Raw genomic sequence first — 17,499 nt, 5'->3', positions numbered from 1 at the left:
AGAGACAAAAAAAAAAAAAAATAAAATAAAACAGAATATCATTTTGTCTGATTTTTAAATAACTTATTTGTAAATTATGGTGGAAAATAAGTATTTGTTCAGTAAAAAAGTTCTACTCAATACTTTGTTATATACCTTTTGTTGGCATTGACAGCAGTCAAATGTTTTCTGTAAGTCTTCTCAAACTGTATTTTGGTCCATTCCTCCATGCAGATCTCCTCTAGAGCAGTGATGTTTTGGTCCATTCCTCTATGCAGATCTCCTCTAGAGCAGTGATGTTTTGGGGCTGTCGCTGGGCAACACAGACTTTCAACTCCCTCTGAAGATTTTCTATGAGATCTGGAGACTGACCACTCCAGGACCTTGAAATACTTCTCATGAAGCCACTCCTTTGTTACCCGGCAGTGTGTTTGGGATGATTGTCATGCTGAAAAACCCAGCCATGTTTCATCTTCAATGTCCTTGATGATGGAAGGAGGTTTTCAATCTAAATCTGACCATTCATGGCCCCAATCATTCTTTCCTTTAACCAGATCAGTCGTCCTGATCTCTCTGCTGAATAACAGCCCCAAAGCATGATGGTTCCACCCCCGTGTTTTACAGTAGGTATGGTGTTCTTTGGATACAACTCAGCATTCTTTCTCCTCCAAACACGACAAATAGAGTTCTTACCAAAAAGTTAAATTCTGGTTTCATCTGACCATAGATATTCTCCCAATCCTCTTCTGGATCATCCAGATGTTCTCTAGCAAACTTTGGGCGGGTCTTCACATGTTATAACTATAGCAGGGGGACACGTCTGGAACTGCAAGATTTGTAGTGTGTTACTGATGGTAGCCTTCGTCACTTTGGTCCCAGCTCTCTGCAGGTCATTCACTAGGTCCACCGTGTGGTTCTGGGATGTTTGCTCACCGTTCTGGTGATCATTTTGATCCCATGGGATGAGATCTTGTGGGGAGCCCCAGATGGAGGGAGATCATCAGTGGTCTTGTATGTCTTCCATATCCTAATAATTTCTCCCACAGTTGATTTCTTCACACTGAGGTGCTTACCTGTTACCGATTCAGTGTTCCCAGCCTGCTCCAGGTCAACAACTTTGTTTCTGGTCTCCTAAGACAGCTCTTTGGTCATAGTGGAGTTTGGAGTGTGACTGTTTGAGGTTGTGGACAGATGTTTTTTCTACAGATAACCAATTCAAACAGGTGAAATTAATTCAGGTAACAAGTGGAGGACACAAGAAAATACAGGTCTGTCTAATAAAAAGAAAAAAAAGAAAATACAGGTCTGTGGGAGACAGAAATCTGGCTTATTTGTAGGAGACCAAATTCTTAATTTCCGCCATAATTTCCAAATAAATTCTTAAAAAATCAGAAAAGGTGATTTTCTGGATTGTTTTTCTCTCATTTTGTCTCTCATAGTTGAGGTATAACTATGATGAAAATTAAATTCCTCTCTTATATTTTAAGTGCACACTTGGTGGCTGACTAACTCATCAGTTACATTATAGCTCAATCTTTCAGCCGATTTCTATGGAAACCAGAAGAAATTGATCAGTTTTTTAAAACCATTTAAAACACCATAATTGTCTCTTTTATTAAAAACACCATTTAACGTGTTTTTCCAATCATTTCACATTATAAATACTCTCCCAAAGAAGTACACAAGCTGCTACACCCGTGAAATTTACCATGGAGAATCCTGACCCCTTTTCCTCCATCAGTCAGCCGACGGCTTCACAAGCCTCAAACTTCAAACGGTCTTGCAGCACAGTATTAAACATCTGTTTTCATTAGATGTCATGAAAGTAAACTTTTGTGTGTGGCACAGAAAGAGGTGGATAATAAAAGAAAAACAAAGAGTGAAACTGAGTGAGATATGATTGCATTTAAAAGTGAGAGGCTAAGCTGGACTTCCATCTCCAATGTGGGTCATGTGATGAAGTGGAGGGAGATCAGATGTTGATCTAAACCATTCAGCTCAGAATTCACCTTTTTAACTCAAAATATTATAGTAAAAGACAAAAGATATGCTGAATGCAAAGCAAGAACAGCGAAGTTAAAAGTTTCTTTTTATACAGGAGCATTAATGTTACTTAAAGTGAGATTAACTGCATTACTTTTGTTAATAAGTGCATGATTTTCAGGTGTTCTGATCTTCTTCTGCAAATACGAACTCAAAAAGTAATTGAAAAATTCTGAAAAATGGAACATTGTCACAGAAAAAAACTGGAAAAATATTGCACAACAAGAAAATATAAACTCTATTTATATTTTTATTGCAACTCGTCACCTGCAGGGAAGTCATAAACTTTTGTTTGTCCATACTAAAGTCTTTAATCTCCTTTAACACCAGCACCAACCATGACCTTCACATGCTTTAACACAGTTTATCAAGAGTCAACAGTTAACCATCTTTACAAAGTCAAACACACAATCACAACAAAAACATCCACATTGCTTTTTGCTTTTCCGTCACTGAGCAAAAAAGACACATTTACGGTTTCATCTTTACATGTTTTATGTTTGTGTTCACCGTTGTGGAAAATTCACACTTTGATTGTCACTCCCTTCCCAGGATTGTGAGGAATGTGGATTTTTTCGGACACTGTGGCTCCTTGAAGTAATTTGAACCGTGGCACTTCAGAGCACAAGGGGCAGCAGGACTGTGCAATAAAAACCAGATGCTCCTGTGCACAAAAATCACTTACAGATGTTCTGGATTAGGTCACTTTGAGGACCTCGTCTCATCTTTTTGTGTAGACAAAACAGACTTTTTTTTAATATATACAAATTTGTTTTGATTATTGGCGCTAAAATCTAAAATCAGATTTTCAGAAACAGCGAAAAAGACACAAAATGTTATAGAAATATCAATAATTAAAAGACAAAAAACCATTATCCATGAAACCCATGAAATTGTACATATATATAAAAAATGCTGCAAAACTTCTGTAAAGCAGTTAATATTCTTTTTTTAAGTTCTTAATACTCTCCAAGCAGAAATAAACTGATAAATCATGAAGAAACGGTGCCCTCTAGTGTACATTGTAAGAACTGCAGGCCACAGATTTCAGCAAAAGAAATCTGTAGACATTCAGTTTTAAAACTATACATTTTTTAAGGAAACAAAAAATAGATTAAACATGTTTAAAATGTCAAGTAAATTCATGTCTAACATATAATTTTAAAAAGTAAATAAAATAATTAAATATCAGTGCCTTAATAAATAATTTAAATGTATCTGTAGTTTTGCCAACACCTTCATCTGCCAGGAAAGGGTAAGAACATACAGGTTCTTTTTAATTGTGTAACTTCCGAGCACTCTTTCCTCACACGAGTGACTTCCAGGAGAAGAGCTAACTCCTCCCATAACTTCCTGAAAGCAGGAAACAGAACAAAGGAGAACACAGAAACATTCTCACTCTATTCTTGTTCTAGTTTGAAATTGTTCCAAAATTAGAAAACTAGTTGGTCTGAAAAGATAAAAAGGAAATAAAAAAAGTGAGCTTACAGCTTTCCCTGACAAAACATGTAAATGAATGCAGAGGGAAAGCAAAGCTGAAGAAGAAAGACATAAACCAGCTGAAACTTACAGCCTCAATTTACAGCCTGAATTAAATTTATTAGGCTGTAAACTGAGGCTGTAAATCTGTTGATTTCTTTTTGTCAAGTCAGACTTTTAACACGGGACTCTGATTGATTTGCTTCTGGATTTAATGTGAAGTTACGGAGACAAAGCTTCCAGTGATGTCTTCACGTGTCCTGCAGCAGGTCTGCAAACAGACAAATGACAAACAGTAACTTTTTTATCTATTTATGGAAGACAAATGCAAACTATATTACACTGCATAAATTAGACTGCATTAATGTCATGGTTTCAGTCAATTTTCTGCTTAATTTAATTTGAGTCATGGGTTTGGGGGGGTCAAGGGGGGGTCACTAGTGTCTGCAAGAGTTTCTGCAGTTTGGCATCTTCATACAAATGAATGGGATGAGGTTTGGGAGTTGGTTTAGGTTCATTATTGGCTTCCTGATTTTATTTAATCATGTAACCCCTTAACAAACAACAAAAAACAAAAACAAACAAACAAAGAACATAAAAGTTAAAGGTAAAAATGAAAATAACATTTTTTTGTTTTGTTTTTTAGCATTACTGTCTGGGCTGTAGTTCTGTGGAAAAGTTGTTGGTGGGTGTAAAAATGCTGTAAACTATGGATTTGATGAGATTTAATGAGTCATGTACAGATGCAAACATGTCTATGATCTGGACTGACCTCCAGAACAAACTGCTCCTGCTTCAGACAAATAATTCCCATTTGACTGCTGCTCACCTGCTGCTCCTTGGGGATCAGAGGACTCCTTGCAGCATCTTTTTTGTCTGGTCTTTGAGCCAGTTTGGAAAGTGATGTGACTGCAGTAATGAGGGCGTGTCTGTACTTTCCCTGATCCCAACTCTGCATGCAAATGCGTGCATGCATGCGCCCATTACTAAAGAAAAAATCTACTTTTCATTTCATTTAACCAGGAGAAAATATCAGAGCCTACAAAACTTAAGTAACGAAGTAATGAGGGATTACATTCCAGTAATTGTAATTTATTGTCAAAATTTTAACTGCAATTCGTTACATTCCTCTGTTACTGAGAAAAGTAAAACCGTATTTTCCGGAGTCCCAGTTTTTTTCATAGTTTAGCCATGAGTGTGACTTATATTCAGGAGTGACTTATTTGTGTTTGTGTGTTTTCTTAGATATCAAAGGGTTATAAATGTGTTATTTTCCGGTTGTCTTTTAGCAGTTGTTTCCTCTAACAACCACTAGAGGGAGCTGCATCTGAGTAGAAGACAGTGGCAAAAGAAGTGTTGTCCAAAACAAACAAGGAAGATAATTTGATTGTTTTCCTTTTAAACTTTGATATTTTTCTGATTAGGATTCTTGTATTTCTTTCTTACTTTTTTAGCTATGCTGGGCTTGGCGAATTTGTTCTGAAACGTCAGACTTTTTTCCTAAAAGTGCGACCAATACTCCAGAGCAACTTATATATGGTTTTCTTCTTCTTGAGTTTTTGCTCTTGCAATGTATACTCAGGTGTGACTTATATTCAGGACGGTAATTTCATTTACAGTTATTTGTTTCTATGTGTCCTCTGTAATACTGCATAGGCCCCGATCTATTCACGTTAAAAAAACTATTTTGGACACGACTAAAGCTCTAAATGCCCCTACAGACTGAGAATTCGGAGCAGACTTGGATCTCAAGATGTTCAAGTTTTTTGGAGAGAAAAGGGAACACATGATTGAAGAAGCAGTGGTCAGCCATGGAAACCTAATGCTGATGATGAAAAACACACCACGCTTTTCACAGTTTGATATCAGAAAATGTCCAGCAGTACCATCAGAACTCGCAGAAACTAGTGGGTCCAGGTCTACTGTCTGGAGAAGTCTGGCTAGAGGGGTCTTCACAAGAGAACAATAAGAACAGACTAAAAAACTGTTTCTAACTCACAACTATCACCACACTCAACATATATAACCACACAAGAAACATAAAATGTGCAATAAAGTAGACTAGCACAAGGGTTGTATTTCTTTTTGTGCTATGTTAAATTTCCCTTAAATTGATAAGATTTTAAGACACTTACCTAACTCTAAAGGTGCATTCACACTGAACGCGATTCACTCGGTCGGAGGCGAAGTTTCAATGTTAAGTCAATAGAACAGATGCGACGTGCGGCGATCTGAAGTCCAGCAATGCGATTTGAGCGACAGGCGTGATGTGAAGGTCTGGCAGCAGCTCAATTTGAGTGACCAGCAGCAAATTGGGCAGTGCAGCCAAAATGGAAACATCTGAAGTCTGACAGGTCGCTGCGTCGCATCTCCCAACCAGGAACTCAGCTTTGGGCAAGTGATGTTTTCAGTGACTCGACCACCAGGTACTAATCCACAACAAGTGCTTTTGTCCTGAACTTCTATATTTTTCCTTTACCCTTAGGAGCCACAGGTTTGCAGAGCTCATCCTGCTACTTTGCGGCGAAGGTGGGAAACACTCTGAACTGATCTCCGGCTTCGCTCCTGCAGCAGAGCTCACTCACTCGATACGCCGGCAGACAGAGAGACATTGTGGGGTGTAGAGGCAGCCAGCTCTGGCATCATCAAGACATAAAAAAAGGAAAAAGGTCTCCTAATTTAACTTTTTTCCCTAACACAGCCACAGAGACACAGAAACACAGTGGAAGCAGTTGTCATTCAGACACACCCCCCTGTACCAGAAAATCTATTAATAGTAAAAATCATATGAACCCAAACATGGAGACATGATCACTGATGCTTTTGTAGAACTCTTCACAATAAATAAACCTTATTGAATTCCTCTTCTTCCCCCACAGCTTCTCTCTACCCCTACATATAGCCCTCCAAAAGAGTAATGGAAAAATAGTATCTTTGAATTCGGACGTTTGTTCTCAGTCAATGGCATCATCAATAGTGGCCGTTCAGCTACATTAGCATAGAGCTGCTAGCACTCAGAAATACACAATAATTGGTTTTAGAACTTTTAAAAGCTCATGTTAAAACAAAACAATATTACTTACATTTCAATGTACATCAGAGCACACCTATGTGAAGAAATGCCTTTTGGGAAAGAGATCTAATCTCAATGGGATTCCCTGGTAAAATAAAGGTTAAACTAAAAAATAAATAAATAAATAAATAAAAATGCATTTCTCCCCCCACAGCACAGTGCAGACCACCCTCGCAGCGGAGGGCTTGGTACTCCTCTACCGCAAGGGTTAGCCTTTAAAACAACTATTTTGGGCACCCCTACCCCTCCAAATGCCCCAACAATTGGAGGGGTAGAGAGAAGCCAAAGGGTAGGGTAGGAATTCAGATTAAACCTCTGTCTGGGAGAGGCCTTCCTGATGCAGTAGAACTACTGGTGTCTTCTAGCTTCCATCTTTCCATGACACCCAGCTGTTTCAGAGTTAAATCCACATGTGACATTGATGATCATCAGCATCTGTTTGGTTGATCAAACACTCGACAATAATCCAACAAAATCTCTGACTTTGTAGGAGATCACCTTTAGGAACTGATGCTGATTTAAACGTAGAAACACCAAATACTGATTTGATTTAATTTTTCTTTTGTTTACTCACTTTGAGAATTGACAAACAATAATAACTATTTATCCTAAGAGTTTTCTGTTTTTACAGCATTTTTTACACCTGTTTAAAAATGTTCTGCATTACAGCATGTGTTTTCATAGTACTACAATTACAGCATAACAAATATTTAATCAATTAGTTTTTAACCTCATGTGATGCTGACATTTCCTGGATCCTGGGTGTGGAAACACGTTTTTTAAGGTTTAGTTACGTATTTGGCTGTAAGTCAGTAAAACTGTAACAACTATTTCCTGGAGACTGCAGACACGTGCAAAGCTCTGTAATTGAAATGTGGAAATAAATGACTGAGTAAATACATACTTTCATAGCTGTCTATATGAAACAATGAGATAAATTAGACGATTGGACATTTTTGATTTTATTCTAAGTATTTTAATTAGCAAACTCCCTCTAATGGCCGGGTGAATGATCAATGTGGTCTTAAAAAGCTTTGAACTGGCCTATAAAGCTAGACATAGTTCAAGAGTTGAGTAACTAAGGAAACTCTTAACTAGTTTTCAGAATGAGCTGCTCAAAGTTCTGCTCACTAAACAGGTTTGAAATTAAAAGGAAAGGTTGATCTGCTTCCCAGAAACCTTCATTAAAGCTGCCAAAACAGGAGAAAAAAGAGGAAAAAAATTAACTGCTTTCCTTGTTACAGAGATCGTTTCCAAGAACCTGCATCACCCAGTGATGGGAACCTGTTGCAGTGAAGCCTCATGAGAACTGATTGAAGGGACAAAACCTGCAGCTTTGTAGAGTGCAATCACAAAGAACAACTTTAAATCAAATTTTGGTCAACTAGTAGACTAGTATTAGAACATAGTTGGTCACACCAACTCAACTTAATTTCCTTATTTCTAAGAGTCAGGCTGTGCACAGGGGGCTCATAGGGAGCACACAACTTTCACTTAACGGACTTCTTACAAAATGCCCTGGGTTTGGTGGGCTACAAACATAAAAATTTGTACGAAATGCTTGTGTTTCATCAACTTCACACTCACTTTTCCTTTCGTGTTGTTTAAATCTTTTCCACGACTTGTCGTCCACAACACACCTGTAGAACAAAAGGACATTTCTGTCTTTTGGAATTCTGGGGCTGCCTACAGTCTTAAAATTTCTTAAACAGATTTGCCGATTTTTTATCGGCAGACAGCCTGTATCCACTTGTAAGGTGTAACTTTTTTTGGCTGTTGACATCTATTAATGAGACTTTAAAAGTGCTGTCTGTTGGTTATTGACGCAATTTAAATTAAACTTGTTTTATTCCTGGAATTTAGTCTAAAACCATCGGTGTGCTGCCTCCTACAGGTTGAAACGAGGCATTACTGTGGGATTTTGTGATTGGTCAATTCATTTCAGAAGTTCATGCTCAAGACATCCAGTATAAAAGTCCCGCCCATCTCTGATTCTGTTACAGTATGTCGTTATCGTGTTAGCTTTAGTGTGGCTCGTAGGATTTTTGCCTCCAGTTTTCAAAAATCTACTGGCTTGCACAAAACTCCAGTGGACTTGGAAGTTAGGCAACAGTTGTTTAGTGCAATCGTCAGTGAATCAAGCAAATTCTGTCCTGGTGATGGATTTACAATGAACATTTCACTTAGGATTGTTTGCGTAATACGTTAGCCTTTATTAGCTTATGATGCTAGCGTCATTTTACCACTGAGACACGGGTCCCCTTCGGTCTGGACCAAGAGCGCCTGAAGGTGGAGGAGAAAAATCCTAAGGTGTGTATTGGCAAGAGTCTGGTGATACAATACGTATCCCAATACATGCCTCACGATACAATATCGCGATATTTCCCAAGACTGTAACAAAACAATTTTCACTGTATTTTTAGAGTATGACTTTCATTGAATCTACCTGAATTTTAATGTCTATCATTGTAAAAAGTGGTAAAATTAATTTTATCTAATGATCACAGCATTAAGCACAGTGACTGCATCTCAAATACAAGTTGCTTTTACCCAGAAATTCACGTTGCTTTTCTTTTGGTAAATTACAAAATATTTGCTTTTTAAGGGAACAGTCCATATTGTCTGATTTCCACCACAAAATATTTTTCAGTATAAGAAAAAATAGAATGAATGTGTCTCAACAGGTTTCTAAAAGTGTGACGGTTCATTAACCTCGTTCTTATCTGAGCCGCTACGAAGCATCGCACTCCACGTCTTAATATGATACTAGCAGCAACGTGGCACAGAGTTTCGGCTTAGTACCCATTCCAAGTCAAAACTAAGTTGTATGTGTCTCATAACAATCAAAACCGCGAGGCTATTTATTTATTTGTTAATATCTCTGTTGTATTGTAGTTTATGTCAGTAGAATAATTATAAAACATGTATAACAGTCATGAAGGGAAGATGCTCCTCAGTTCTTCACCTTGAAAACGTATATATGGATGTGATTCTGCATCGTTTTCCTAGAGGGAGCTCTTTTCAGTTCTCAAACTTTCTCTCTCCTCCAAGATTTGGGGCAAAAAGAGTCTGGAAACATTTTGCACCCTCTTGCACAGATGCTTGCAAGGCATTCATTCCTTTAGCACACAGACGCACACACACACATCCGAGCAACACAAACTCATGCACACTCATAGAAAGAATGGTCTCCTTGGCTCCCCAGGTACTTTTTGGCTTGGAGCGATCTGATCCAAACACTTGCAGATGCACAGCACTGACAGTGGACCTCACTTACAAACAGGCATTCATTTACACACAAATACACAATTAAATTTGTGATGTCAGTTTTTAATTATAACTAAAATCTCTAGTTCTTTATCATCTCCTGTGTTTTGTCATTTTAGTCTGTATGTGTTCTGTAAACCTTTCCACCAAAGGCTGAGGGTTTGAGCGGGCTCATTACCGAGGGCTCAGGGGGGGAAAGCATAAGTGAGAGAAGATTATGGAGGAGGTCGGCTGTCTGGGATTTGGTCAGTGTTTGAGGAGGAGGAATCTATCAGACAGTGGGCAAACATCACTGGTAGCTCGTCCCACATAAACACACACACTTGTGCAAAGACACACAGAAACACACACCCACACAGGTAAGGAGGGTTTCACCGGGAGTTTAGGACAAACCTGCGCCTGTTCGATACCTGCTCACCAAACAGGTAAGTGTCCGCCTGCGCTTTGTTTCTGCTCTGAAGGCATTCATAACTGGAAATAATTAGTGTTGGCTTGTTTCGTACCTGCAGTCTTTTCCTGCATTCCCATGACGAAATCTGTGTTGTGTTAGAGCTCATCAAAACACAGCCGAACGGTGAATAATCTCCACTTCCTGATGATTCAAACTCTAATGGTTAATTAGAGCCTCAGGCAGGAACTTTGTGTGAAACATGTCATAGTTTATGTGAATGTTAGAAAGTCTTAATAAAGAAGAAACACACTATTACAGAATAATAGAACAAAAGTGCTAACAATGCATTATTAAACACTTTTCTGCATGGGTGCTACTTTAAAGTGACCAACTCCAAAAGAGCTACATTATAATTTTGAATTTTTGTATATTTATGAACTAAATGCACATATTTAGTTTATTTAAAGTGAATCTGACATTTCTTTTGAATTGAATTAAATAAATATAGATGGGTTTGTAAGATAAAAACATGAAAAAATGTTCCTCTGTCTTTTTCTCCTTCAGCAGCTTGTTAATTTGGACCTGTCTTTTAGTTGTTGTCATGTCAACGGCACCAAAGCACATGGTGTGCCAACAAAAAAGAAAAGAAAAGAAAAAAAGGTTTATTCAATTTTATACAGGTTGGATTTTTTACATCTGACATAAAAGCAATCCAGATACTAACCTCAACAGGGGGCTATGGAAAAAACAAATACCCCGTCTAAAATATAAATGTATTAATTAATGAAAAATTAAACTAAATTAACCCTCTGGAACCGACGGACGCCCTCAGGCATCCTGCTGTGCAGCTGTGAGATCAAAGTGATATAAAATAAACTAACTTTTTTTCTGTTCTGTAACTTATATTTTATTGAATGAAAGGCAGAATATGGCCTTTATTTGTAGTTTTTGGACAAAAGCAATCTCTTATTTTAATAAATAAGGCAGAAGACAAACTTTGATCAGACAGCTCACCTGCGGTTGGGGTGGAGCGAAACAGAGCTGTCCGCTATTAGAAACCCCACAAGAAGGAAAGCTATGTTAGTTTTGCTTTGGGACAGGGTCCGAAATGAGTTTACTACAACAGCAACCACCGGCATTGTCAAAAAATCACGGAAACTCTGTGTTTCTCTTTGAAAGTCACGCCCACCACTGTTATGAGAGGCAAGCAACAGAGTGGACAGACACACCCCCACCTGTGTGCAGATTCCAGGCGAACTGACCTGAAGTCGAGCTGGATCAAACTTTTCCCTAAAGCCTTTTTATTATTCTTCACAAACACAACAGAGAAAGTTTATAAGGAAAAAAGTGAAAGGAAAGAGAAAAAAAGGGAGAATTCCAGGAAAAATGTCAAATGGACAGCAGTGCTCTTAGGAGAGAAATTCTTATTTTTTGGGATGAAGTCACACAGGCAGACTGAAGTACTATTTCTGTCTGTATGACAACATAAGGAAGGTCACATCATGGAGCTGTGAGGTCTGTGATGTTCCTCTACCAACGGAAACTGTTCATATATGTGGCCCAAATTAGGAATCGGTGTATTTCGCCTGGAATTTTTTTTTGTATTTTCATTCAAAAATGTGTTGATTAGTTTGTTGACTAAATGTATTATAGCTATGTGACACTGCCTTTATTTAGTCATCTCCTAGGAGAGGTTGTGCTAATTAAAAATAATATCAAATAACCATGTTAAATTGAAAATTCATAGGCAAATTTGAAAGTAAACAAAAACAGAGTTTTAGGCCCTAGGTTCCAGAAGGCTAAACTTGCAAACATTTTAGCGTTAACCTCCTTTTCTTTCTCAAAACCCGGCATGGTTTGGCCTTCATTGGGTTTATTTCTTGATCTCTGTAGTTTCCTTTGCTCCCCCTAGTGGTGGGATTCCGCTTTGCGGTCATTTATTTAAAAAAAAAACATAACTTATATATATTTTTTTCTTCATAACAGGGCCGGATTAAACCATCTGGTGGGTCGTATCCGGATGTTTGACATCCCTTCTTTAAAGGAACATTGATTATCAGTCTTTGGATTACTGTAATATTACAGACCAAAGTTCACAGCCTGATTACTCAGTTTTATTTCTTTTAGCCAATGAAACTACAGCGTTCCCTCGTTTATTGTGGGGGATTCGTTCCGTCAATAACCACTGAAAGGTGAACCACGAAATACTAAGGAAATGCTGTGATACTAATATAAAAATAGGTTTTCATCATATCAACAAAATAAAACATCCAATTGAAGTTTGCCTGGCAGATAGTTACCTTACAGTTACAGATTTATCAAAGCTACCTGGAGCATCTTAAACGTATTTACATTTTGCTTCCAGCCATTGACGGATCCAGGTTAATGCAGAAGCTTTGAGCCAAGCTCCATTAAATGTTGTATCAGGTCTTCCAGTCCGATTGAACCACACAATAAAGATTCTCGTTCATATAAGAATACTATTGTACCACTTTACAGATTTTTTAAACTTTTCTCATTCATTTTAATCTCAATTCCAGGACTTCCTCACCACCTGGAGTGATGGCGTTCCCGTCCTGCCTCATGTTGATGCTGCTGTTTGGCTTTGAATCCTTGGAGGCCACCTTAGTTGACGAATCAGACTATGGAGGCGTTCCTCTGTGGATTAACCGCCTCCTGGGCGAACCGAGTGTGCTGAGTCTGCAGGGGCGGATGGACCGCGACTGGTTTCGAGCAAGCAACCCACAGGCTTGTCCAGATCAGTGTGACTGTCCCATCCAGTGGCCCACATCTGTGTACTGTGACCACAGAGGTCTCGAGCACGTTCCTGGAAACCTTCCAGAGACCACTCAGTACTTGTTTTTACAAGTATGAACACTCAAACGATGAGTATCTGTTAAATCCTCAATGTAATTCATGTCATAAATAATATCAACTCTGCTGTCTCCAGGGTAACAACATCTCTTCCATGTCCTCCTCTGACCTGGCCAACACCACTGGTCTGCGCTGGCTCATCCTGGACAACAACCAGCTGCACAGCGAGGAGCTGGAGATGACGTTTTTACAGAACCAGACCCATTTGCACAATTTCTTTGCCAATCACAACCACTTGAGCTCAGTTCCCGATTCTCTACCAGCTGGACTCAAACAGCTGAGACTGGCTCACAACCGCATCAGCAGCATCCGCCCAGGAGCTTTCCAGAACCTGAAGAACTTAACGCTGCTGCTGCTGCAGGGGAACAGGCTGCAGATCATCGCAGAGGGAGACCTCAAAGGTTGAGTGAGGTGTCATTTCTCAGTCATGAATGAATGCAGGAGGAAAGGCGGAGACCAACCGGGAAAGCTAAAAAAAACTTTTTCACTTTCCTTTAGAAAGATTTTTATCTAAATGAGTTAAAATACAGACTATTAGAGAAAGAAATGCAGGAAATTACTTATCAAACTAAAATCAGTTCTAGTGGTTTTGTTGGATTTAACATTAGGTCAAACTTTCCAAAGATTTTGTCAATTTGTCAGCAAAACACAGGAATTCTTGTCTTGAAGTTGAGTCGTGACATCTGGGCATAAACTCTTTAGATATCTTTTACAATTCATTCAAGTGGCTTGATACTTTATAGATGATGAGCCCAACAACGAGTCAGACTCTGACACCACTCATCTGGAACCGACCCCGACAGTCAGGGCAGCTTTCAGCCCTGATCCAGAGAGACCGAATCCAACCCAGCTGGAGCCTTTCTCCTCTTCATCTTTAAAGAAGCAATACAAAGTTTACATTTTCATATAATGATAAAGAAAATATCAAGTAACGTTAAATAAACAATTAGAAAAGGTACAATTTTTTCTTTAGTGCAAGTTAATCAAGTTATATACTGACTAATCAGATACTCAATAAAACTAGGTGGCCACACGCCAACATTTAAAATGTTTACTTGACAGATTAAGCTTTCAAGTGCCAGGGGTGTGGGCTTCCAACAAGCTCACTCCTGACTGGCTAGAGTGGTTGTCATAGAAACATTGACTCAGACCGACTTGTACCAATCACTGCTTAGAGATATCGTCTCCTCCAGCATGGCAGCGTTTGTATAACGAAAAAACATGCAACTTTATAGACTTCATTTGGTTGTAGCCAGATGTAAGACCTTTTCTATAGGTAGCCACAATCCACACAATCTTTTTTTTATTATTACAATTTTCTTTAAACTTTTTACATGAGTCTAAGGAGGAATTTAGACTGGACACATTTGGTCCGCTTAAAGTGAAGCAAAGTTTGTTTCCCCCCGATAATCCAAAACACATTTTCAGTCCAGAAACTGTCCAGAAATCAGAAACTGCTCTTGGACGCATCTTTCAAGGTAGTCTTGGTTCTATTCTAAGTGGAATGAGCTCCATTTTGCTTTGACTTCTTCTCAGTCTGAAAAGCCTCCATGCTCAGAGTGGAACAACTGGACCAAAATGGCCACCGTAGCTGGGCATTATGTTATGTAAGCAAAGAGTCACAGACAAACATGGAGCAGAGATGTAACAGCAACTCATTGAAATGTGCTCAGATGAATGCAGGCTCATTCAAACAGCTTTTAATGTGATACACATCACTTCTCACAGTGTTTACCAAACAATCTATCCGTCATAAACTCTCATTAGCGTACAGTCTTCGTCGACGTCTTGCAGCATGCCAAGTAGCAATAAAAACTGTTGCACCTGACGTTGATACAATGTTTAAACTTGGTGAGCAAAATATGAAGTTTGAGTATATGAACTCCCACACAAGGACTCCAAAACTTAAGACTTTTATTATTCTTTCTCTTGTTGTTTTGCCCCGCCCTCGTAATTCCTGGCCAATGAGTGAGGAGATCTGTTGTCACATGGTTTTATTTACAAGCTTTGTTCCGGAACAGGAAAGACTACTTGAATACAGACCAAATGCTAGGTTCAGGACCCAATCGGACCAAATGAAGCGGACTTGGTTCAAACCAACAGACTTTTCCAGCCTGAAACTTCCTTGAGTATCCAGCTGGCTTCCAACAGTGCAAATGCGTCTTCTGTAGAGGACATTTCTAAACCTGAACATCTACCAACCACTGCATACTACTCAATTAACTCATTTTGATATCTATAGAGGACAGTTAGGACTTTTCAATCAGGAGGCTCTCTTACATTTGTAGTTTTCGGTGGATTTAAACAAAAAAAATTACAGGACAATTTTTTTGTCTTTTTTTCATCTGATTGTTGGGGAGGCAGATGAAAAATTCTGACACTTTACTGCATTTTAATGTAATGTATCTGTGATTGTTGATACTTCTAAACACTGGATTTCTATCCATTAAGAAAAGATGTGCTTTCAGAAAGCTCATTTTGTTGTTTTGCTGTCCGTTTTGTGAAGTTGTTTTACAGCAAGACCAATTTTGAAACTATTTTCTTTTTATTTACACTGTTTAAAGTAAAAGCTATGTCTTGTCTTCTCATAGGTCTCATTCGTCTAAACCTGCTAGATCTGAGTGGAAATTTGTTCTCTGGTGTCCCTCGCCACTTACCTCCGTCTGTCCAGCAGCTCTACCTGTCAAACAACTCTTTCTTGGATCTGGCGGAGGACAGCTTTGTGGACTTTGACAACCTTAAGTATCTCCGTCTCAGTCGCTGTGGCCTGAAAAGCCGTGGTGTTCCCTCGCAGGTCTTTAACTCCTCCAGCCTGGTGGAGCTGGACCTGTCCTACAACAAACTGACCAGCATCCCCGTCGTCCCCATCACCCTGCAGTACCTCTACCTGGAGGCTAACCAAATTCAAGGTGACGTCTACTTTAACTGAGAAAACAGTCAATGGTCGTTCAGAAACATGAAACAGTGATGCAGTGGTGGAAGGGATGATGGAAAAGGTGACAAAACAGCCTGAACACAGGCGTCATTAAGGGATGTGGGTTAGACACAAAAAGATTTTTAAAAAGAGACATGGAACATTGAAATGTGAGTAAAGGGTGGAGCAGCAGAGAAAATGGGGGTAATTCTGGTTGGATGGATGGATGAAGGGAAGGTGGGGTTGGAAAAAGGAGCAGAGAAGAGTGAGGGAACATCTGTGACAGATTCAGAGGTAAGAGCGCCAGATGAGCAGGAAGCACATGCTGTTCCTCTCTGCAGTCTCCTCTTCCCTCCGGCTGTCTGACTCTCAATCCTCTAACTAGTATCTCTAGTTGCAGCCAAACCATTCCTCACAGGACAACCAGTGTCTGTGTAAGGTGCAGCTTTAGCTCTAGAAATGTGAACTGCCACCCGGTTTGCCGATCCGAGACACAGAGCCGTTACTGTTACGATGCAGACAGACAAACACCAGTAAACACACATCATCGTCTAGCTAGTAACTTAAGAGCTGCAGCAGTTCCTGCTGGTCGCGCCAACCGAGTGAGCTCACACAGACTCTGCTGCTGAGCTGCCAGAGAAAAAGCAAAAAAAATAAAAAGAGCTGTGGCTTCCTCTGCTCCTGTTCTCACCGCAGCACCTGCAACACATTCTTCTCTGAGAAGAAGCTTTGCTCAAACAGAACCTTCCTACAGAATCTGACAAGCTTTCAAGAATTAAAATCCCTCCACTCTGCTTTTTCTCTGTTCCCCAGAGTTCAATCTGACGAGTTTCTGCAGAGAAACGGGACCTCTGTCGTACTCCAGGTTGAAGTTCCTTAGACTGGATGGGAATACGCTGACTTACAACCAGCTTCCTCAAGACTGGGTCTACTGCCTGCGGGTGATTCAGCGCATTTACATATGACTCAGTGTTCCGCTGCAAGTTCATCTGGTGCTATAAAGAGGAGCTTTGTTACTCACCTCAGCTTTTCTGAACTACTTAAGAATAAAAGTGGAAACTACAACTCATTAGTCTGGCTTTGGGTTTTAGTGAATGCAAATAAATGTTTTTTATGCAAATAAATATTGTGCTTTTTTTGCGAAAGAAAGTAAAATGTTGCAGCTTAAGAACAACTTCCACAAAATTCCTAAAAACATATTTTCTAAACAAATAACTAGATAAAACATCAGCAAAAATGACAAAACATGATCTTTAAGTCAAGTTGAAACTATTAAAGGATTTAATAGTTCAATAGTTAATTCATTTGCGCAGTTTTCTTACAACAGATTAAGACTTAACCATCCTTTTTCGTAACCGTTTTTTCCCTTTTGAAATCACAGGGAATGTTGGAGTCTATTCCAAAGGCAGGATACAACCTAGACTGGTCGCCAGTCTGTTAAACAACTAAATAACCAATTAAATTGTTTTAAGATCTTTT

General features: G+C 39.1%; 1 protein-coding gene across 1 annotated transcript; it reads left to right on the top strand.

Annotated features, from left to right (window-relative positions):
- The first annotated feature begins 9,438 nt into the window (after positions 1 to 9,438).
- zgc:113307 (uncharacterized protein LOC553753 homolog) lies at positions 9,439 to 17,085 on the top strand. Its single transcript, XM_024270660.2, has 5 exons — positions 9,439 to 10,266; positions 12,773 to 13,100; positions 13,183 to 13,507; positions 15,698 to 16,015; positions 16,834 to 17,085. Exons 2-5 carry the CDS (start codon positions 12,795 to 12,797, stop codon positions 16,983 to 16,985), a joined length of 1,101 nt encoding a protein of 366 aa, XP_024126428.1. The 5' UTR covers positions 9,439 to 10,266; positions 12,773 to 12,794; the 3' UTR covers positions 16,986 to 17,085.
- The last annotated feature ends 414 nt before the right edge of the window (positions 17,086 to 17,499 follow it).

Source organism: Oryzias melastigma, linkage group LG5 (genome assembly GCF_002922805.2).
Source record: "Oryzias melastigma strain HK-1 linkage group LG5, ASM292280v2, whole genome shotgun sequence".
NCBI lineage: Eukaryota > Metazoa > Chordata > Actinopteri > Beloniformes > Adrianichthyidae > Oryzias > Oryzias melastigma.
Note: the sequence above shows the minus strand (reverse complement) of the source record. Positions and strands in the feature narration are given on the sequence as shown.

Excerpts from the sequence above, each read along its gene's own strand:
- zgc:113307 (XM_024270660.2), top strand. The coding sequence starts at position 12,795 with ATGGCGTTCCCGTCCTGCCTCATGTTGATGCTGCTGTTTGGCTTTGAA. Across the intron at positions 13,101-13,182 it reads CTCAGTACTTGTTTTTACAA|GGTAACAACATCTCTTCCAT; the intron begins GTATGAACACTC and ends TGCTGTCTCCAG. Across the intron at positions 16,016-16,833 it reads GGAGGCTAACCAAATTCAAG|AGTTCAATCTGACGAGTTTC; the intron begins GTGACGTCTACT and ends TCTGTTCCCCAG.